Here is a 23,624-nt window from a genome sequence, read left to right as displayed (position 1 = left end):
AATAAACCTAAAATTAGATTACAAAGTGAAACTAAAATTTAAAAAAGCATGCAAAAACATGATGATAAGAAATACCTGTGTTGGAGTCAGAGATAAGAAATACCTGTGTTGGAGTCAGAGTTGTCCCTGGGCACATCATCGTAAATCACCTCATCTGGATCTAAAACCATAAAGCATTTAAGAACTGCAAAGTAACACTACTAATCCACAACCATTAGAGGATGCAGTGGTTTACTTCCTCAATAAAAATAGGAAGCATGTCCAAGGGCTCAAGACAAATGTTGAAAAAAAGTAAAAAGTCTGAAGGAGGGCACTGTGTCGGGGAAGACAATGACCGTGTAGTTTGCAGTTCTTACTTTCCATCCATGAAGTATTTGCAGGATCTGAAGCCCACTTTGCCAGAGCATCCTCCTCTTTAATAGGTGGAAAATCTTCACTGAAAACACTTCAAGACATTGAAACAAATCCATCTGTCAGTACTTTCTTCTTACAGAATGTAATTGAAGTGGATAATTACAACGGTATTCCTTTTAAAGTTACTGTAATAAAGATTAATACGTCACACACACACCTGTCAGCAGAAATGTTCCCAGTCCGAATCACTGTGACTGCGGGGAAAGAATGGAGAAAATGTGGAAAAAGCATGGACCTCTTACACACATAGCTGCTCTTCTAAAATGCACACTGTTACTTATTTCCCAGTTTTTAAAATCTAAAAGTTCTGTGAACATTTAATTGCTAGTAATATGTCATGTTCCAAAAGGACCAAAAGACATTTTTAAGAATCTTGAATTTTAAATTTTAAAAAGTCTAAAACAAAAGGCAGGCTGGTTTGCTAAAATGTGCTTGGATTTAGAGGTGTTCCATGTAAAAATTTATGTCAGGCTATGGTCGGCCCCCCATATTTCCACCTCACCAAAAGTTTGGACACCCCTGTGGTACTGCATTGTACTGTAGAGAAACTCTGTACTTTTTAAAATGTGCCGGCAGGTGTCACTAAAAGTTCCACATTACGAAATCACTGACAAAGTGACATTGTCTTTGCCTGGCAGCAGAGTGGAAATAAAATGGCAGATTTTCACCAACCCTAGTGTAGGGCTGCCACACTGGCTAAGTGAGATCACATTACATTTTGAGGCAGAAAAGTGAAATTTGTGCTATGGTTTAAGTAAAGGCCAGTGCTCTCTGAGTGCCCTTCCACTCTCTCAACAGTTGTGTTTCCACATATTTCATTGGGTCAACTAAGATAAGATAAACCATGTGTTCTTCAATGAAATATGGCAAGGATGGCATAGTCTATGGTGTTAGATGTGTACCCTAAACATAACTTTAACTACATAACTTTAACTGTCTTTTAATATTTGAATTTTGAATATATGAATTTTGTCAAATGTTTTAATGTGGTGTAACTTTAAATGACTTTCAACATAATGAGACTGTACAGAATGCCAGACATTAAGGAAAAAGCAACATCTCCATTGCCAAAACATATGATGGCAGGGGGCTAAAATTTGTATAGATTTCCATGTGGCAAGGCTTTACGAAAAACAAGAGAGAGGGTGGAAAAGTAGGCCGGAAAGAAAGCTGAGCAAGCACTTGTGTGTCATGACCTTGGCTATGTAGGTCTTTGTGCAGGCTGAGATGAATTTAACTCCAAAAAAAAAATGAAATGACCTTTGATATTAGCAACTAGCAAGACGATGGGGAACATAGGATAAAATGTTGGTAACATCTTTGGCATGGCAAAAAACACTTGTAGCCCAAAACATTTTTTTTCCCTTGAAATAATATCTCCAATACTGTAGATAAATGTAAAGGCATCTTTACTTGACATGATAATAGACCGTTTTGAGGGGTTTTAGATCCTGGCTGGTGCTGACCATGACCCTGCCTGACCATTAAAAATCTGAGGGAAAAAAAATTATGGTAATTGATTTTACCATCCTCATCCACAGAGAGGTGTCGAATGATGACAGGTGTGGTGTAAGCGGGCGTGATGAGCGGTACGCCAGATGGAGTTGCATAGCCGCAGGGCACTGGTACAGAATAGGCCGAGGTGATGCCACCAGAGCTGCAGTGGGTGTCCGGGGATTCTCCAACTTGTTGCTTGTGCTCTCCGGGTTCAGAAGGAGAAGAGGAGCAATCATGCTGCTCGTGGTGCTGCATCTCAAGTGGAGTTAAGTCGATCACAGAGTAGGGATTGACTTTGGAGGAGCTCCTTGGGACACTTTGGACATCGCCGGAAACTTCCTCCTGTTCACGCCCTAGTGTGAGTAAACAGATTAAGTTAATGGATACATTTTTGGCATACAGCACAATGATGGCATAATACGTAAATCAAAACAATCAAATTAAATGTAGATCAGTTTTCATGTGTAGGGTTTAGCTGATTTTGGTCACATGTCACCATTCAGGGGTTGCATAGTGAGTGTGAAAATGTGTACTATTTTTCTTTCTTTTTAACATGTCCCAAATATTCCTTTTACATTCACAAGACATTTAAATATAGGCTTACAATGAGAAGATTAAGATAACTTATAAGAAATTTCTTGGTTACATTTTTAGCTAGATGAAAATTAAAATTGACTCTAAATGTGACAGACATATTATACCATTGCCTACAACCACAACAATATGCATGTTGAAGAATTAATACTTCTTAGACAGTATCAACAAAAAGTAAGTATTCCCATTGTCATGACGGCAGCATTTCAATAGCATGTATTATTAAATAAATTGTGATAAATGCAAGTAAGAAGTGTTGAGACTCTGTTGAGGACCTGCCTTGCAATTACATTTCTTCATTAGAAATATAGTACTACAAAGTAACCGGCCCGGACTGCTGCTACTGTCAAGTGATCGTGACAAAACACAGAACCAGTCCAGCAGCGGGCAGTCAGTCAGTCAGTGATACAAGGTACCATGAGCGAAACACACCACCCCACTTTAGGATTAGTCAGATAACATACTCAAAACAAATCAAGAGAACGCGAACAACAGTGACCAGTTGCCAAACACTCATAGATAATGACTTACATGGGAAGATGTTTGCATATAAAAAAAAGTATTGTAGCTCTAAGACAACAATTTGTGTGACACAAACCTGTTCTACTAGCATCGGTTCCAAGAACGTCCTCAGGTGGAGGGGGCAGTGGTAAATCTAGCTCCTTTTCATCAGCCACAACTGCTGCTGCTTCAACAGCTGCCAAGAACCTGCAGTCGGATGATTCTACTGACGGAGGCGTGTCGGGTAAAATGAAAGGTATTTGGGGGGCCAGATTGGGGTTATCACCCTCTGCCGGATGACAAATAAGGTCGCTGTAACTCTGATCCTTGTTGCTGGTGTTAGGGGTTGGCCGGTCAACATCTGGGATGTCATCACCACTGTCATCAAAGTCAAAGGCTTCTCCTTCATCTTCATCTTCATCTTCATCCAAAACTGCAAAGAGAAATACAAATGATTCCAAAGTATAAATGTCAATGTTGAAAAACAAAATATGAAGGGGTACAACAGCAGATCACCATCAGAAAGAAATGAAGTATAACAATAGCTTTTTATCAGAGGTCGGTAGTAAACAGCTACATTTACTTAAAGAGGAAGCCAAACATATTTTTGTCCATAATATGTTCTGTGCAGGCCCACTAGGGCCTGCATAGAACATATTCTTGAAAAAATATGTTTGGGTTGACTTCCTTCTTAAGTAACTTTTTGGATGGATTGCACTTGTCAGGGTAGTTGCAACATACTTTTTATTCTCACTTGAATAATTTTGTTAAGAACAAATTTTACTTTGTTTGTTTTTACTCTGTTACATTGAACTACATTCTGCTCGCTACTTGTATTTTCATCTACGGGTATTTATCATTGCTTGCGACTTGTGTCACATGACTCTGTTTCACTAATGCAAGGCAACTTACTTGCGATGTTTGAATTTGAGAAACATGCAAAAGGTTGTCAGTCTGTTTGCAAAATGTGTTGGTCTGTTGAATAAAACCTGCATGTCAACCACAGCACATGAATGCAAACTGCAGCTAACCCAACCCGATCAGACCCCATGTAGTCCTTTCTTATTTAAAAAACATCCACATTTAAAAGGAGCAGGGAGAAAAGCAATCCACAACGTATGCACAGCTGGTGAATGTGGGCGAATCCATATATCGAAGTTCGATATACTCAAATTATGCATGGTTATGAAATTAATAATCTCTGCCTGGTGAGCCAAATGTGTTATTTTATGTGTGTAAATAGAGAACGTGAATTAAAGACCATATATTTGTGGCTGACTTAGCCTTAGTTTATTTTATTTTAATTTTTAAATACTGCTTTAAGTGTGTCCCCTGCGACTGGCTGGCGACCAGTTCAGGTTGTAGTCTGCCTTTTGCCCATTGTCAGCTGGGATAGGCTCCAGCACCTCCCCGCGACCCTGTACAGGATAAGCGGTTTGGAAGATGACACATGGAATATTGCTTTAAAGTGATATTGTTGGGCAATATTTGAATTACATCTGACATTCATGCACTATATTAGAAAATAAATAAATTAGAAGTTACTCACCAGTTACTATGTGCTTGATTTTTTTTGTTTTCACCGAATAGAATTTTAACTAGAATGTTTACATTACTCTTACTCAAATTATCACAGTAGGACCACTTTTTAATTTTAATTGAGTCACAATAGCATTCTTACCTGTGTACACTTATTGGTGACTCCCGGTGTATAGCAGACACTTGCTTGACACACGTAGTGTATTTTAGGCACTCTACACATGGCCATTTAACTCAGTGTAGTGAGAGTGTAGTGGTAAATCATGGGTTCAATCCCTGTACGAAGTTTCAGGACTTATCATCCACCAAAATACTTTTTGTAACGTAAAATTGTTCTGGACACCCTTTCTTGTTTTCCTAAATGAAAAAGTCAATCACTGTCAAAAGTCAGAGGCTTCTGACATAAATGTCCCACATCACATCAAAGTAAAACACAACGAATCAAGTGAGTGTTTTGGATTAGATTTCTGTAAATATCTGATTTGAACAGCAAAATAGCAAACAAATCTAAGCAGAGGAGATCAAACGCAATGTCACTAACTGCTATGATTTGTTAGCTTTACATGTGAAAATAATCAAATGGTTTTTTTTAAAATAACTTTCCTGCTTTAGTGGCTCTATTTCTGTCCATTTAAGAGCTACACACAGACCTATAATTAAGGGTGGGGTTGACAAAAACAGAGTATTTTCTCACCCCGAAAATAATGTAGTTCCAAAAAAGCATATTAGCTCTTCTACTCCACAGGAAAGATAATATGGAGCTCTATAACTGAGTCAAGGAATCACAATCGCATTGGAGCGCTCACTTGGCAGCAGACTGGAAGCCCACAACAAATGTCTTTCCAGTTTCCACATTTCAATTAAGCCAGCGAAACACAGAGCTGTGAGGGGAGAGGAGTGCAGCATATGTTCATGTATGAATCTTGGTTTCATGGGTGTGGGCAACATTTGTGACATTCAAAACAGAGTCAGACAAAGTAAAAAAGATAAAGGGAATACTGCAGGATGAAAAAATTGTCAATATCTGGTACTATTCTATAACATTACAGGAGACACAATTTTTCAAGGAGCACTCCTCAGAGTACTCTTCTGCAGTCACAGCTTGACTGTATTAGCTTACAATCTACAGTTCTCACATCCTGAAAATGTCCCCAAAGATAACACAAAATTCCAAGTTTGCACCAGGCGTTTAATTTCCCTCACAACAATGTGGCCTGTGCCTCACAGTACCTTGTAAACTTCTCATTATCTTTTAATGGACTCTGGCCCTTCATGTTTTAACTATACACTAAGTTATATGAGTCAAATCAATCCACTATTGTAAACATTAAGGCGTAATGTTTTGATGGGTTGCATGGTTATGCTGAGCAAAAGCAATAGGATACAACTATAAATATAAGTCTGCTTACTTTGCAAATAAAATTGTATTGTATTGTGTTGTATTGTATTGTATTGTAAGTTCAAGACAGCCATCATATTGCAGAAGGGTTCTCATAAGTCCCCTCAAAAAAGAAAAAGAAAAACTCATAACCGCTGATGGTGAGTTTTAGTGGTTATAGAAACCTTGAGTTTCTAAAACCGAGGTAGACCGTCAAACCGATAATCGGCCCATGCTTCACCCCAGGTCATGGGCACATTCTAACAGCTGTGGTGTGACTGGGCCAGTTAAATCTGCCCAGGAAATGTGAACGTTACATTCCATGACAGCTTCAGATATTTCTTAAGAAAAGCTCTTTTGGTACTGGTACTCATTTACGTCAGAACGTCAAGGAACTCACAAATTCAGCTGGTTCCTCTCTGTGACATTTTATTGATGTTATCCAGCTTCTCCTACCTCCCCCAGGGAATGTTTGGCTCTATTCTTTCATCGTTCCTTGTCAGACACTTGACCCTAACATTTTTTTGTTTGTTTTTTACACTTGAGTAGGTATTTCGTTTTTATTAGGTGGCTGATAATGTCTTCTTTCCATGTCATTACCATAAAATGAACCACATCAAGAGTTGAAACTTGCCGTGCCTCCAGGCCTAACCAACCCGTGCTTGCGGGCAAGCAAATCCGAAATCACAGCTAGACCACCAGCAAAGCTAGAAGCTTTGAAGTCCCTCACACAGTCATGCATACCTCTTTAAATTACTGCTGCAAGTCGTACACACTAGTAGTTGTTCCACCCTGTAGTCAGAGTGTTCAAACACCGGCTTTGATTAGTGAAACAGGTCAACAGCGTGACCCTGTGTCAATCTACACCATATTCAGGGTGCTTGACAAATAGCAAACCTTCAAGCAGAGATGGTATCAGTAACCTCTTTGGGTGGCTACCATGACAAACTCTGGACCTGGAATAGAACATGACTTGATTTTTCATTGAATTTGGGCAGATGATGTTGCACAAAAAAATGGTCAATAGAGTATCTTCTAAATAGGCTGTTAGTTGGCCAGGATATGTATTCTGAAGCATGAAAATGCATTTACACTCACTACAGTTCTGGTTTGATGTACAAATCCTCATTTGCTTACAGGTTATTTTTTGTGGATTTTTAGTAGGGCTGCGCTATTATGGCCAAAATTATAATCACCACTATTTTGTTCAGTATTGTAATAGAAATCTGTCAAAATGCCAAGTTTTTTACTTTTTTTGTGTATTCTTATGCGTGAGTCAGCAGGATTTAAAAGGCGCACAGTTCAGCTGCAGTTATTTCAGATTTTGCAAAGCGAACCACTAATAAGCATGACGGACATTGTTTACCATTCAGAGGTCATTTTTTTACGTAGTATTGGTCATTTGTAGCAGTTTTTCAACTGAATATCTCTGAATGAAGGTAGTGAAGTTGTACAAGTGTCAAAATAATTCATTTAAAAATATGTTTTTACTTGAGTGCTCAGTGTTTGGTGCCCAGGTATCTTGGTTTATTCATAGCACATTGAAGGCATGTTTGATTTCAAGCATATATCATTGTTACCTAGTTCATTTTTGGACTCTCATGTCACACTCACGAGCCATGTTTTTTGAGAACCACCCATATCTGTAGTGCATATTATGCTTGAGAAATTATGGTAATAGTTAAAAAAGCTAAAACTTAAGAACTCATTGCATTGTAAGGAAGTGAGAGGCCAGCTGGTGATTTTTCTGGCCTGTGTCTATTTCTGAGTGCAGTGTTTAGGAACTGTGTGCTGTGAAGCAGCATTCAGTTCAACACTGAGGCACATTGTGTAGTTTACACGCAGCACATTTTACTATGGTAACTCCCTCAATCGTCTGCCTACACCACACAATGGAGGAAAGGCGTCGTCTGTGTTCGAATTGCACATTGCAAAGAATCATCCCAGAAAAAGATGACATATGGTTGTCCAGAATGGGTTCAATCAAACTATTTCAAACTGTAATCTTTAGGCCTGTCACGATACCAATTTTTTCAGGAAAATACATTTTCTCAGAAACAGTACTCACGATACTAAGTCTTACATGATGAACATAGATTTGCGTGTTTGTATAATTGTATAGCAATTTCAAGTGAGCTGTAACCTCTCCATTGCAAGATCTCGATCCACCAGATTTCTTGCATTGGAGGTATACAGACTCGGGACGCTGATCTCGCTGTCGAATCTGGCAATCTAAACAGGTATCAGGTGCCGGTCGCCAATCTCTTGAAGTTCCTGTCGGGCGTAATTAATTTTCCCAGTACAGATACTACATAAACGAGCAATTACATAATACAAAAAGAGCACCGTAGAGGATAGCTGTTAGCCAAATGCATGGTTGCTCCAACTAGCATTAGCGCTACTTAGCTATTTTTAGCGCTAGTGTACACAGCTGCGCCTCATTAATAAACGCCTATGACCTGCCAGGACACAAGCAAATTGAACTGAAACAGTCGAACCGAACCGTTTAAACGGTTTTCAAAAGCTGTTCCACCACTAGTGTGTATGTGTGCATGATGAGTGCCAGCTCGCACAGCAGCAAGCACGCGAGGGGACTAACAAGAGAAGGAATGATGATGATTTATGTAAACAAATACATAAATGGCCATTTATTGATTCCGAAAAAAATCTATTGTGTCCATTTTACTCATTGAGTCGATAAGTAATTACAATGACAGACCTAGTAATCTTTCTCTAAAACATGACTGGTTGTAATAAAATGCTAAACTTGTATGTTTTGATTATTTTAAAAGATCTTATACAAGGCAAGTGAATCATTTAAAACAAGGGATTTCCTTATGAACGTTTTAGTGCACCTTTAAAATAAGTGTGAAGCGGAAGTTACTTCACTAAAACTCTGGCCCGTACGGGGATCGAACCCGCGACCTTGGCGTTATTAGCACCACGCTCTAACCAACTGAGCTAACCGGCCATGTAATGTGACAAAAACAGTCTGTGGGGGATTTGTGAGGAAGTGGTGTTGACCTTACTTTCAGTAGGTGGGGGAGGAAATTCTTCCATATCCATCATTAAGGCTCTTCTCCTGTACAAGCTCAGTCCAGACAGCATGCAGGGGATCAACTATGCGCGCAAACATTCCTAAAGGAAATGAGAAGAAAAGAAGACCTGGCATAAGGAGATGACCACTTCCACCGAGCAAAATAGAGTTATTTGCTAGGCTCCGTTATGAAATTTGTGTGTCAACAGAATCCCAACCAGAGCTAATTCACATGAATCAGTGGATGAATGAAAACAAAAGAAGTGCTTGTACTATCATTCACTACTGTTGATACAAGCATTAAGTTGGAGTTCACGCAACATTTTCATTCAAATTGTCGATGAGTGTAATGTCTTGACTTTTATTGACAAACATAATGAATAATTGAATAGTATGGGCACACTGTGTAGCAGCCGCCATGAAAAACAATGTGAATCATGTTTACATGTACGTTTACTCAGCTGGAAACGCATAAAATTAAAGCAAAGCTGCAAGAGGTCTTCCACCAACAGTTAGAAGAAATTCAATTACCATTTTCCAGCAGCAGTTTGTCAAAGCATATTTTAAATGACAGATTCATTGAGTTGTACTTTTTAAAAAGCAAATAAACATTTAAGGCCCAGTGTGATAATTGCACGGCTCAGGGGAAGCGGTTTATAGACGTTAACAAGAAAGATGCTAATTTAGGCCTGCACGGACATGAGAGGCACTGCATTCCTCACCATCACAGTCTTTGTTGATACCAATCAGAGGTAACACTTTCTGTTGAAGGGCTTCATCAGAAAAAAAAAAAAAAAGTTTCCTGCTATCCTCAAGAACAAATTACAAGGCCATGACATCATCACGCTTGCAGCATAAAGCCGTCATTGTAGACGTATGTATGGTGCGCATCTTATTCACTAAATCTTACAGCACAATACGACATAAGTCCCCAACTGTCCAGTTATGTGGAAAACAAAGCTACATGGTGAGGACACAGCCATCAAGATAAGTCATTGTGAGTCTGAAAGCTTGTTTTGTCTGCAAGTAATGTGAACTCCTCCGCTTTTCTGTTCTCCGCCCCTTGCACAGGGCACAAGGCGAGAAGAGAGAATGCGAACACGGGGCCAGTGTCTGCAAAGAGGAGGCTGACTGGTGGACAGTGCTAATGCTAATACTTGCAGGTAGACTATTCATAGCCTGAGGATAAGCTGTTTGGACAATGGAGAGGGAGTGGGAGAGAGTCAGCAATGACATTATAAAACAAAACTGGGGATGACAAATCACTGTACACTTTATTGAGTACCCCAGCTCCATAAGAAAATCACCCATCTATCTATTAGCTGGAGCCTTCACCAGACGACATGGGGCGAGAAGTTGGCGTACATCCTGGACTGGTTGTCAGTCAGAGAGCATAAATAGACAAACAATTATTAACACCGACTGTATGGACAATTTAGAATCTCCAATAAACCTAACATCCATGTTTTTAAAATGTGGGTGGAAACTAGCGATGGGCGCTACTATATAATCCATTCGATACGATACCGATTACACTTTTGGCTTTTTTTTTTTGTCATTGTTTTTTTAAATCGATAGTGATACCCATACTTGTGATTTTTTTTTTTTTTTACCCCAACACATGTCAAAAACTGATCATCAAATAATTTGAATGTGCTATGTTCATATTAGTGATAACAAATTACATAACTATATATGATTGATATGCATGTAAGGGATATGTTAAAAGAGTATACCTCCAAAGGCACACTTGAACTTTACTTCTGACTAGCCACTACTACATTCAAAACAATGAAATGAGATAACTGTCAATAACAAATATTTAAATACATAATTAAGAAATATGAATTAAATTAAATAAAATATGAATTAATTACAGTAAATTTAAAAAAAATCTTACTTTGTCAAAGGAACAATACCTTCGGTGGTGTTCCTTTGACAAAGCATATTCACATTTGTCACACAGCCTGTAAGTAGTAAGTTATCCTAACAATTATGGAAGTGACACACTTTTTTTTCATTTATTCATTAGCATCAATACTTTATGAGCCTCGTCAATACGCAATTGATGCTCACAAGAGTATCATTATATCGATACCATGGAAACAATACGTCCATCAATACGATTTGAAGATGAACAGTCAAGTCCTAACAAAAGCTCAAGAGGGTGACTCATTCAGTTGTCCATTGCCAGGGACAGCGAAGGAGGGAAGGAAGGGTGGGCAAAGGAAGTAATGACATGTTTGTGTGTTCGTCATGAAATGGACAATTTCTTTAAGTTACACAGTCAAGAAGAGCAAATTCAGCTTTTGAGAACCATATCAGAACTAGACAGAGATACAGCTTTTCTCTCCCAGATAGATTAGATAAAATAGATACTGTAGATAAGGGGTGTCAAACTAATTTTTGTCATGGAGCACATCGTAGTTATGGTTTGCTTCGGAAGGCCTTTGTGACTCTCAACACATATACAGTACATATATGATCCTCTCATATTACAGTAAAAACTTAGTTCAAATATTATTGCGTTAATTTTAAAAGTGGGATTAGTAACAAACAAACTTTGCAATATCAACATTTTTAAAACTGGAGACAATTTATTTATTTGGTATTTTAGCAAGAAAAATGAAGTCGATACACATAATTTGCTTTTGCGGGCTTTTGCGGCCTTGAGTTTGACACCGGTGCTGTAAATTGACCGCAAAAAATAGATGGATTGGAGAGATGGATAAAATAGACATGATATCTTATTCATCATGTGAGGGAAAACAGATAATACAAACACCTATTTTTTTTACCTATACCTAGATTTCCAGAAGACAACCCTGTGAACATAAGCCCTAGCTATGTATCAACACCATTCGTAGGAACAAAAAAAGTAAAAGTAAAAAACTGAAAGGAGCAAACGCCAACACAAGTTCACTAGTTGATGACAGACTCACTTGAGCATGTGATTACATGTTAGGATCACTGAGATGCTTCCGACAACAAAACATCTGGCCTGTTGGTGTAATACAGACAAATTGTTCACCTGTGTATTATACCAATGCTTTAAACCCCCAAAGACAATGCAATTTTATGCACACTAACACGATATCATTCATAAAAATAACTTCTCGCTAACTTTTACATAAGGCTTTTTTTAAATTCCACAGCAGGGTTAAATTACATACGCCTATATTGGATTTCATAAATGAGGGTTTGTAAAATATTTTAGGGAATAGCATTCTTAAGCTTCATAAAGTTTGGTGTGGAAGATCTAAACATCTTTGGAATGAACATACACAGAGCCCTCTCGGCCAACATTTGTGTCCTTGTGACCTCACCTATTCAGTGCTTTCCTTGCTGACGGGTTTCTGCAGGTATCATCAAATCTAATTTAATGCTTTTTAATGACATTTTTTATGCCGCTTAAAACACCTCCTACCACGCGAAAACACACATTTAAGGCCTTCATTTTCACTGAATCATTTTAATGGCTTTTAATGCTTTTTCATGGCCCTTGGAAAACCTGAATCCAAAACCTTTTACAAAGTCGTGTTTTAGCATTTTAGTTTCTATCTACGAATAAATCAAACCAATTTGAGCTGTTTTTAAACTAATGCTTTAGCGCAAAAATTATCGGGCTGATATCTGATCACCTGAATCAGGTGTGTTGCAGCAGTGAGAGATGGAAAACATGCAGGATAGGCGCCCTCGAGGCCCGGAGTTGGTGACCCCTGCTTTAGCGCTTGTTTCCATATTTCATACTAAATCGTGTCATTCTTGAAGAAATTAAGATTATTAATTACTTTGATTATTTTTATTAGATTAAATTATGTCAGCACTCAGCACCCATTCCGTGACCATGTGGTGATCACTCACAGTTAAATCCCTGGTTTGGTTCCCTAACTGATTTTTATGGCGGTGACCTTTATGACAAGGAGCACTCCACATATGGGCTAAAAGCCCTAAACCCAAGCCAGGGGAGAGGGTGGTGTTAGGAGTGGAAGACTTTTGTTGCCTTTTCCAAATTTGTATGGCTAGTTTAAGTTTGAGCGTTCTGACTGTATCATCGCCATTGGCCAGGTTCAAAGTAATCAGTCTGATGAAAATTGTCAGTCGACAAAGAGTTGATAGCTTAAGAATATCATTTGCAGGAAAATTGAAGGAGGACAGGACAGTTTCTGGCAGCATACTAATTTAGCCTTTTGAAAAACATCATTAAAAATCTTAACTGATAAGGGCCAAACCCAAATATTACAATTTTACTCAAATCCAGTGTTGACTATTTTCTAACCTAACAGAAACTATGAGGGTAAAGTTAAAAGTGAAAACTGTCCAAACTGAGCAGCCTTAATGATCCCTTTCTGTTATTTTGTTTCCTTGGCCTGACCGAGACGATAGTCAAAGTATGTGGTTTACACAAATGTCCTCAGAATACAGCACAATCAAAGTAGATACCAGGCAAAGCAATTAACTACACTCACAATATATTTCTCCAACTAAAACAACTGACAACGGGTGATCCATTTGGACAGCAAGAACTACAACCTTCAGTTAAACCTGCTTTCTAAATCCCCCCTAAAAGCTGTGTGGCTCATACTGAGATGAACAATCGTGAAATTCTGTGCCAAACGCTTCACTTCCCACCCTGACCTCAAGCTATTGGAAAATAGCTCGCTCTGAAGAGGTTTGGTTAAATGATTGGAAATAAAGTCTCATTTTACTATGAAGAGGACATAGACAGTTAATCAGAGCTGGGCATTCCGTCCCGGATAGACGCCCATTTTGTGGACGGACGGAGGATGATAAGTCTTTTAAAAAGGATGAACTAAGCAAAGATGGAAGTGGGTTTTCCTCCGTCCCTCTATTCATCCCTAACCGGGTCAAGTACCGACTGAACGTGTTCTGTTGGGTTCTTTTAAGCAAGACCTCTGCATGTTCTCTTCTACATTATTTGCCGGCACAACGCTTTTTACGTGCTTCCCAGTAGTCACATTGCACATGCATATTCTGCACTCTAGTGGTTCAACACATGCAATACCATGGATAATGCCACAGGAGTCACAACGCCATTTCACTGACTGACAGAAACACACCCAGTCTGTCTTGTGTGTGTGTAATCCGGGAAAGCAATTTTGTTTTGTTAACGGATCGACGGAATGTAAGAACGAAAGCGCTTTAAAAGGACATGGATCGACGGGGCCGGAGGATGATTATTTTTATGAATAAGGACGGAGGGACGAGGACGGAAGGGTACCTAGGTCGCGGACAAAGGACGGACTGTCAAAAAAGGGTGAAGTGCCCAGCTCTGTAAATAAAGATATCTTGTCCTGTATTGTATTGTAAATAGCACATTTCATACAGAAGGCAACTCAATGTGCTTTACACAAGCGAGGACACAACACCTACAAGCATTTACAAACACAAAAGCTAACTTCTCTAATGAGGTTTAACAATTGGAAATGCTTCTCAGTGAAGTCTGTCATTTAGTCGCGAACATTGTTATTACAAATTAAAACTGATCAAGTGTGGTAGTGGAAGTGTTTTTATAATGTTGCCCATTCCTGACCTAGACCTAGTATAAATATGTTTGTACCCAACATATTCGCCAACAAACGGTACAAATTTTAAGGGACCCTATTTAATTTAAAAGCTACAAATTTAGCTCATTTTATTCTGACAGTGTACCATGCACATGCTTACCTTAATATAGCATTGTTACTTAATAAAGGTGTTACGATGCTGACAGTTTTGATTCTGGAAGATTTTTTTAATATTTCCAATTTAAAATCCCAACATATTGGAGGTGGGCCACCTTCCCAGGGTTTGTTTGGCTATCAAGATTCTACTGTAAGCACTTCTCTAAAGCTACTAAAGTAGCCCAAGCTTTGCTGTGGTAAACGTTTCCATGATTTAATCTGTGCCACACCATGACTTCATGTCACAGCAATGAGCAACACAATGCACTTTTCTGCATATTAAATACAGTGGTGATATAAACAACAAATCTGACTGACGGCAAAAATGTATATATTAACCTTAAGATCTATGCTTCCCAACACATGGCACAGTCATTCAATGGCTGTTCTGTGCCAGACAGTTTGTCTGTACCATTGATAAACAGTGACTGATTTGTGGGGTGTCAACATGAACATCCACAACTCAGCTGAGAGCTCAAAGCGGGAAACTGCACTCAAGCGAGGTAAAATGTACCTGTTGCCTAAAGTGTCCACTCAAGATGTTTACAGAGAGGAGGTGTGGGGGTGGCATTTGTAGTCACAGCCAAGCAACCATGACGGTTTGCTAAACAAATTTGTGATGTGAACATGAATGGCATAGAACAGGAGACAAATCTCCATTGATTGTACCATTTATCCCATTCTTGAGAGGATGGGATGACAATTAAGTTTTTTAAGACAAATACTAATAAAATGAGGAAATGTGTGACATTTTTTATTTGATCACCTGTACATTCCAGACGACTGAAGCTAGGCAGCCTGCTCACTCAGGAATGCTATGCATGACTACTTGAATTTGTTTTGGGCTTGGCTGGGCCAGCTCAGAAAGACTTTACATGGAATAGACCCCACTTTCTAGCACAACTTGATTCATTTTACTTCAATAAAACCTGGTTTACATTAACAACGTGTATGGTAACTACTATCAAAACTGACATGCCTAATGTGAGGATCATATGATGGTAAAAGTCCTGTTGGATTTTTTTATTGTATGTTCTCGTATATGTGATCAAATGCAACTTTTGAGAACCAAATCCTGAAGAAAATGATGCCAGAAAAATTAAGTAAAATGACAGAGAATAAGACTACATTACACGTTTCAACTTCCAGTGTTTTATATGGGCCCAATGTGGTGAATGAATTACTTGGAGATTTAAAAAAACACACACAAGTGTCTACAATTCGGACACGTTGACAATGAGTAACGTTATTGGACAGGGTTGGCAACTTGACAACCTGAGGCGCCACGTTAAAGTCCTGTCCCAACACGCCGACTTCAAACACCAAAATTGTGCACAGTAAACGAAGCGGAAACCCTTCGCACATTTTCAAGCACCTACGTTGAAAGTTCGCAAAACAGCTCTAGTAAAAACTTGCGTTTTGGGCGAACTGTATGCAACTTTGTCATATACAATAAAACACGCTCTCAACTCACCATTTCACGACTTTAACCAAGTGCGACAGCTGATCCCTTTAGTGTAATCCCGTACCCGTTAAAAAGTTATGTTGGACATTAACGACCAGACATCAATACACTTTTGGCTTGGTGTCCTTTACTCGACTCCCTTCGATTGCAAACTGGCTCCATCCTGGGAAAACCCTCATGTCCACTGCTAGCATCTGATTGGTCGATGGGCGAGCTCGGAACGCGTCCATTGGCGGAGCGAATGCGTCAATCGATTTGCCAACGTCTTCCTCTCCGGGAGCACTGGAATGTGCCCACGTGACTTGTGAGGTGGCTCCCCACTGCAGAGCTGTCCAGATGAGATTTGAGATTGATGGATGATCTTTCTAATCTTTCTGTTTCCAGTGTTTTATGTTCATCTTTAATGGTCATTTCATTATCTTCACATGCACACAATGATGAGATTCCATTCATGAATTGGATAAAACATTTGATGATTTGCACTGACGCAACTAAAAACAATATTTCTTCTTGTAGCTTTCAAATGTCCACTGTTTCATACTAAAAGTTATATATATATATATACGACAAAAATGTGTCTGCTTAATCATCTATATATGCAGTGACCTAGTGACAGGCAGAACAATTAAATAGTCAGACTTCCACTTGATGACAGAAAACGCGCAAGGATTTTTTTTCTCTCATTGGGCGGGACTCGATTGACCGATTTTGGGCGGCTGAGAAAATAACACATTTTCTTTACTTATTTTTTGAAGTTTTTCTCTTCTCTCTCTCTCTCTCTCTCTCTGTGTGTCTGTGTCTCTCTCTCTCTCTCGCTCAGAAAAGCATGATGCATACAACACGAGTATGTTTGGCCAAAGAATTATCAACAACAACAATAACAACAAAAACACACACACAATATTAAAATGTAGACAGTAGGCTACAATACTGAATGGGCTATACTTGAGCTAAACAGATTTCTGACGGGCTATATAGCACCCCCTTGCGCCGGTGTAGCACCGTGGCTGTATAAACTGTTGAGTGTTGCCATTCAAACATAAAACAAAGCTTTCCGTTAATCTGAACAGGTCCAGATTTCACACCAAGTTAATTTGTGACTAAATTTAGACAAAATTGTTATTTTAGCATATAATGTAATCTTTGTGACATACAAGAGATTTTTCTAATGTGAAATATGTGCTTTTGCTCAATAATGGTAGGGAACCATCTACACACTTGTTGTTATATCTTGTTTAATGTCAACCTTTTATGGAAACAGATAAAGATTTAACAACAATGTTGGGTAGCGTTTTATCAATTGTTAAATACTAACCTGGGGACGAATGTTGCCTCTAATTTTCCATGTGTCTGAGCATTCACACAAATTCCCTGAGCATTCCTTGAACCACGTTGAGCAACAAAAGCACATGACGGCCGAACAAGTACCGCCTGTCCAAAACTTGCGATCGCAACAATTAAGTTACATGATGTAGGTACATTACAAAAATTTCAAACCACCTAATAGAACATACCTTTATATGAAATTATAATATTTCATTGAATATATATTTGTGAAAATCATGAGTGGCACGGTGGACTACTGGTTAGCACGCCTGCCTCACAATGCAGAGATCATGGGTTTGAATCCGGCCCTTCCTGTGTGTAGTTTGTATGTTCTCATACCCGCGTGAATCACAGCTCAGCTTCAGAAAACAGGTCAGCCGTGATTTGTCGTTACCTGAGCCCTGAGCAGTTTTGACGTCTTTTTCAGTCAACAGAAGTGACAAAATGGCCGCCCCCTGATATGGCTCAAACGGGGTAGATTTTGCTGCTTAACTCATATTCCACAAATGCAATATTAATCAGAATGCCGTGTTTCAACTAGTGGGCCTGGTGGGAACATATTCTAGAAAGAAATATATTTGGGTTGATTTTCCCATGGAAGGGGCAGCACATACTCTAAAATCTCACCTTGAGCACAACATGAAACAGTGAACATAGAGCTCTGTCAACAGAAATGTTATTTGCGAACTCCAGTTAAAATTAACACATTTCAAAACAGGACATAATGTAACGGGCAAACCTTCACCTACCGGGTTATACAATTTTTGACCTTTTACTTCTGTGATGTGAAAAACAATGGAGGTTCTACACGATTTGGTGCAAATGCTTTTATTGAGGGGGTCAAAATTTAGATACCGCATGTCGTTTACTTAAGTAGACATTAAGGTGGCGTGGTGTGTACAAAGTTCCAAAGATCAATCATGATGTACAGTGGTATAAATAGAGAGGGTGGGCCATAAGTTTCCATAGGTTTGTATACCTAAGATGGCTACGATACCTAAGGTATCTGAAACATAAAAATATATATACATTTTCCTAGGTATGGAAACTTGGCTTACAGTTTCACGTACAAGGAGATGCAACAGTAGGTATTGTCATGAGGGGGAAAAAAAGCTTTATTAAGTCACACTTAGAATAACACAGAAATTAATTTCCATGGAGTACAACCTCTCATATATGTTCAAATTGATGGCTCTTACCATTTACACATTCCCGCAGGTCTAGTTTCTACACCCAGGTACACTTGGATGGAAGGGTGTTTATTTTTATCAACTCCTTGGCATACTTTGTCAATTTTCATGTCGTCAACAGTGTCTGGTGTCCTTCCATGTACTGCACTTTATCTGAGACAACGCTCCAAAAAAGAAATCCATTAGGGTAATTCATTTTATGATGCAACAAAGAAGCTAAATAATCAAGAATATAGTATAAATGCATACATTTGCACCCCTGTATTTTCAGTCAACTAGCCTATGGAATCATGATGACTCGTACTTTGGACAACAGAGGCAGGAAGCTACAAAGCCTTGACCTTTCTGGAACAAATTAGTACACAACAACTATGAGATGAACTGACCTGGGAAGTCGGACTTACAGTATCCCACTACTCTTGCACAAGTTGAGACAAAGCGTTCTAGGTGAATGTAAACAACAAAGATGGATGATTCTGATCAATTGTTTTTTGTTGTGGCCAATCAAAACACATTTTGACCTCCATCAAACCCTCCTTCATAATTTTTTTCTATATATAAATAAAGGAGTCTCTTATCTCATGCATTCAAGCATTCATACATTTGACTGAATAACTTCATGCAGGGAGATAGAGGCATATCTTCACGCAGTCAGTACAAGTCATGTCGCGTCACGTGAAGTTATGTCGAATAACTCAATTAATTTGATAATATAAATATAGAAAATATATATATGTTGATAATTGTGTTAATTATGTTTTCCCATTCACGGTCTGTATCTCCATGGGGTCGCCATTGTCGAGTGACGTCAAATTGAAGCCGATCGGTGAAGTTGGGGTACTTTGAGAGTAGGACCTCCCAGTTTGAGAGGCGTTCTAGTGCACCTTTTCTAGTGGGAGGTCAGAAAAGTCAAACTTCCTACCTTACTGGAATGCAGCATTAGCAGTTTAGCCGCTAGTAACTAGCCATGCAGTCACCGGATTAAAACAGCAATCAGTAGTATCATCTTTTGAACATCCACATTTACAAGTAACAAGGATGTTCCCACTGTATGTAGAATAAAAACTTTTTCAAAAATATAGATAAATTATAATGTTTACATTTTAAGGTGTATCCATTACTGAGGGATCGATTTCTTTAGTAGTTCCCCATTTTCTACATTTGTTGTACTGTTGAGTAAAAACTGTTTAAATAATTTTCTCTTAGCATCTTATTCATTTTGTTTTAAAAATGTTACTTCACGTTAATAAAAAATGGTGATGTACTCTCTAGTTACCTTAGTATATTAATACAGATGCTTTAAAACTGCCATTTTTAAAGCAATGTGAAGTTGTGATAATAGCCCTGCTGGCAGATGTGCTGTCAGTGAACATAGAGTTTATTTGTGTTAATTTACAAAACATAAATGTGTGTAACAAGTTAATGGGAAGCACTTAAAAGTAATAGCACAAATAAAATAGGTAGATTCAGTTTTTTTTTTTTTTTTTACCCCTAAAAAGCTTATGTCATCTTAAAATGTAAAGCGGCCAGGAAACCAACTTCCCTGTTACTTCTCAGCTTGCATGTGGCTTGACAGCAGAATCAGCCTGATCCTTTGTGGGGTTGTTTCCAGGTGCTGGCTTATTGCCAAAGTTCCAGTCGACAGGGTTGAATAGCTGCATGGTCTTCTTGTAGGTCCAAAATGGATTCATGATCAGGGTGAGCAGAGCCAGTCCAATGTAGAAGATGAGGCGTATGGCCAGGGGTAAGTGGTTGTTGATCTCTCCCCAGTGGTTAAAGCTTACCCACCAAAGGTAGTAGGTGAGGACAATGCGACAATGGAACATGTGGATCATCACCCATTGGTTGGCTTTCCAGAACAGACTGCTGGCCCATCCAGCCTAGCATGGAAAGAGAGAGTGGGAGAGTAGTTTTTAAAACTTTACAGTATGTATTTAGGATGTCACAAGAGTCACAATATTGTGATATTAAAAGTGCCTCAATATCGTCATGGTCTTGTCTCGGTAAAAAACTATGAGCCGCTGTTGCATAAAATTTAGTTTTGAGTCGTCTGTACGTAGGCTTACGCTTAGCAAGGCTTCATCAATGCCCTGCTGCTGCAATAATAGTGTTTTGGAGGTACTGTATATGAATGTAAACATTGCATGGATGGGGATGGAAATGCACTGTAATATATCATTTGAAGACGTATTTTTCTCTAAAACCTGTGGGAAAAGGCATAGAAACTACTAAAGCACAACAAGAACCCAACAAGGAAAATAGACGTTTTGCTTATTCTGCATGCACTCCAGCTGCACTGCTTTCCCGGAATATCCCAATAATTATCGTACCATGAGATTAATACTTTGATGAAACATGAGATTCAAGATCTCAAATCATGAGATTCGGATACCATTACACCTACCATTATCCCCCCCCCCCCCCCCCCCCATTGATTGTTTCTAATATCTTCAATTGTAACAATTAATAATATCGTTCTTTGCCTTAAAGTGAAACTCAACCCCAAACAATTTCTTGCAATGTTCTATGCGCCTTCACTAGTCTAACAACGACCAATCACAGCTCACCTGTTTGCCGTGAATGGTCGTTACCTGAGCTGTTGTGATGTCATTTTCAGTCAACAGAAGTGACAAAATGGCCACCCCCTGAGACAGCTAAAAAGGGGTGCATTTTGCTGCTTAGCTCATATTCCACAAACGCAATATTAATCAGAATGGCCAGGTTTCAACTAGTGGGCCTGCTTGGAATATTTTCTTGGAAAAAATATGTTTGGGTTGATTTCCCATTTAACTCATTTAACAAACATACATTCCACAAAAACGCTTTGGGTTAATTTCCCCTTGAAGCAGGTGTAAAGAAATAAATTAAAACATCCTGTCAAACGGTATTTGATGGTGGCTATGAAAAGGAGTTCACTCAAACTTCAAATCAGACCATCACATATATTCCCACATGCTCTGGGGAGACATGGAATTCTTCCCTATCCAATATAATGTACAGACAGCTACTTACAAGCATACATTCAACTCAACAAAAGAATGGATTCTTCAGGTTGGTCAACATATCTGAATCTTCATGTGCACCCCGTGCATGTAGGCCAATTGTAATTCCTTCCACATATAATTGAGAATGACTAACATCTGTAATGTGCTGTGACGAACTGAGCGTAATTTGGAAGACGGAATAGAGAAAGTCTAGCTCTGAAAGTCTAGCTCTGAAAGAGAACTATAACTTCCTTCTTTAAACATAAAGCATACTTTTACAATCGTGTTTTAAAGAAATGAAACCTGTCAATATTTGTACTACATCAAATGGAGTAAAAAAAAGTATTACTATTTCAAAACTATTGTTTTCCATGAAAATGCAATTTAGTTGCTGCAGTCTATTTCTGATGTGAAAGAGTACACTGGGTTTCTGATTTTATTGACCTGTACATTTAGTACGCTTACATTTTTTTGTAGCAAAATTGCGGTAACAATCATTTTTGTCACTGTAATTGTGATAGGACATTTTCATACAGTTTTGTCTCTAAATGTGTCTAAAAAGAGCAACTATAAACACAATACAAGCAATGTAATATTGTTTTACCTTTAGAAGCATCCAGGATATGCAGGTGAATGGTGTGCTCATTTCCAGCAGTAGCACCACCATTGGCACAAAGTGGCCCATGGAATCTGACATCACCCCCCCTCCGTATCCTGCCAGGGCGAGCAAATGGTGTGTTGCCAGGGCGAGGTCAAGTGATCGAAACACAAAACTGTAGGCATGAAATGCTGCATTCTCAAAGATAAAGAACCCCGTGGCTGTGAGTATACTGAACCACGACCAATTCTCCTGCCCCCTCACTATGTCTCTGCTCAACCTCGAGTCCTGAGTAAGAGCACTTATGCCAGCTATTGTACTCTGGATGCCAAACACTGCACGGGTAGCTGAGAGGTTCCAGAAAACCTTCTCTTTGGCTTGCAGGCAGTGATACGTGTGAGACAATGATGAAGACAGGAAGTGAGCGATGAGGAAGATTGATGCATAGAAGGCAAAACCCAGGCCAATAAGCTGGAATCGAAGATCCCATGGAAAGTAATCTGCAATGGCCTGGGAGGTGGCATCAGATGGAGGTAGCTGCTGTCCAGGATCCATGGTCAGGAGAAAAGATGTTAGCTCAGCAGCTTGATAGAGACATGATGTGCCAGACGCCTGCAAGGCAAATTGGGCTTTCATTGTTTTTATCTTCTGTAAGGTAACATTGATGAATTTTCACACGTGTTTACAATGATCTACGGCACTAAGAAGATTGGATTGGATCTTCAAAGCACGAGCTGTAATTGTACACATGGTATTATCAAACTGTATGCATACAGTATATTTATTCACAGTATCCGGAAAATAATTTAACGTCTCTATGATGTTCAACCCCATTTAGAAAAGTGTTTGCGGGCATTAACGTTTGTATTATGCTCTTTGATACTATTCGTAAATTGCTTACTTGTAGCTACAAATTATGCGAACTGTGATCAAGACTCAAAGAGACACTAAAGGTTGCTACGTGTAAACTTTAGTCCGACAAAAACTCCGAGCCAGTCAAAGGGAAGGATCAAGATAGACACGTTTAAAACAGTTGTACAAGTACAAACTAGTAACATGCGTGAATTTCGCTACTTACATGCGTGAAACTATCAGCATTCGGAATTACATCTCGTCACAGGACTTCAATAAGGTCACGTGACCATCAAACCGGAAGTTACGCCTATATGTTCGGACACCCCATTGGACAAAATCTGAATGCGCCCTATCCATTTGCTTCCTGTCTCCAAGTTGAGTTCGTCATCAGATGCTTATTTCTTGGTCATTCATTTATAAACATAATTTATTTATGGAACAACAAAGATATTGTATACAGACAAAAATCCTTATTTTATCCCACTTGGTTTTCACATAACATTCTTCTGGTTGGTCAGTTATTTGGTTCGAATGGCTTAGTTTTGACACACCAAGAGTTTGT

The 23,624-nt window shown here is 38.9% G+C and overlaps 2 protein-coding genes and 1 non-coding gene across 7 annotated transcripts in view; all 3 read right to left on the bottom strand.

Moving 5' to 3' along the window:
• arhgef10 (Rho guanine nucleotide exchange factor (GEF) 10) overlaps nt 1–16,266 on the bottom strand; it is a 48,958-nt gene extending 32,692 nt beyond the window's left edge. For all 4 annotated transcript variants that reach the window (XM_086049740.1, XM_086049741.1, XM_086049742.1 and 1 more), the window contains exons 1-7: nt 16,119–16,266; nt 8,953–9,061; nt 3,104–3,439; nt 1,941–2,264; nt 572–608; nt 357–445; nt 104–160 (exon numbers count right to left, since the gene is read on the bottom strand). In XM_086049740.1, coding sequence (XP_085905866.1) covers nt 104–160; nt 357–445; nt 572–608; nt 1,941–2,264; nt 3,104–3,439; nt 8,953–9,031 — 922 coding nt within the window. In that variant the 5' untranslated portion in view covers nt 9,032–9,061; nt 16,119–16,266. The remainder of the gene's footprint in view (nt 1–103; nt 161–356; nt 446–571; nt 609–1,940; nt 2,265–3,103; nt 3,440–8,952; nt 9,062–16,118) is intronic.
• trnai-aau (transfer RNA isoleucine (anticodon AAU)) lies at nt 8,821–8,894 on the bottom strand. The gene has a single exon. It is a non-coding gene; the product is annotated as a tRNA-Ile (tRNA).
• A 2,260-nt stretch (nt 16,267–18,526) lies between the features above and the next one.
• Nucleotides 18,527–23,435, bottom strand: cln8 (CLN8 transmembrane ER and ERGIC protein). 2 transcript variants are annotated; one of them, XM_086050564.1, is made up of 3 exons: nt 23,286–23,435; nt 22,214–22,819; nt 18,527–20,505 (listed from the first exon to the last, which is right to left on the bottom strand). In XM_086050564.1, exons 2-3 carry the CDS (start codon nt 22,760–22,762, stop codon nt 20,179–20,181), a joined length of 876 nt encoding a protein of 291 aa, XP_085906690.1. In that variant the 5' UTR covers nt 22,763–22,819; nt 23,286–23,435; the 3' UTR covers nt 18,527–20,178. The 2 variants fall into 2 exon arrangements, with proteins under 2 accessions (XP_085906690.1, XP_085906691.1); XM_086050565.1 differs by lacking the exon at nt 23,286–23,435 and adding an exon at nt 23,109–23,266.
• Nucleotides 23,436–23,624: the final 189 nt, after the last annotated feature.

The sequence above is a fragment of the Filicampus tigris genome, chromosome 13, assembly GCF_054856515.1.
Source record: "Filicampus tigris isolate MCC_2025a chromosome 13, RoL_Ftig_1.0, whole genome shotgun sequence".
Classification (NCBI taxonomy): Eukaryota; Metazoa; Chordata; class Actinopteri; order Syngnathiformes; family Syngnathidae; genus Filicampus; species Filicampus tigris.
Note: the sequence above shows the minus strand (reverse complement) of the source record. Positions and strands in the feature narration are given on the sequence as shown.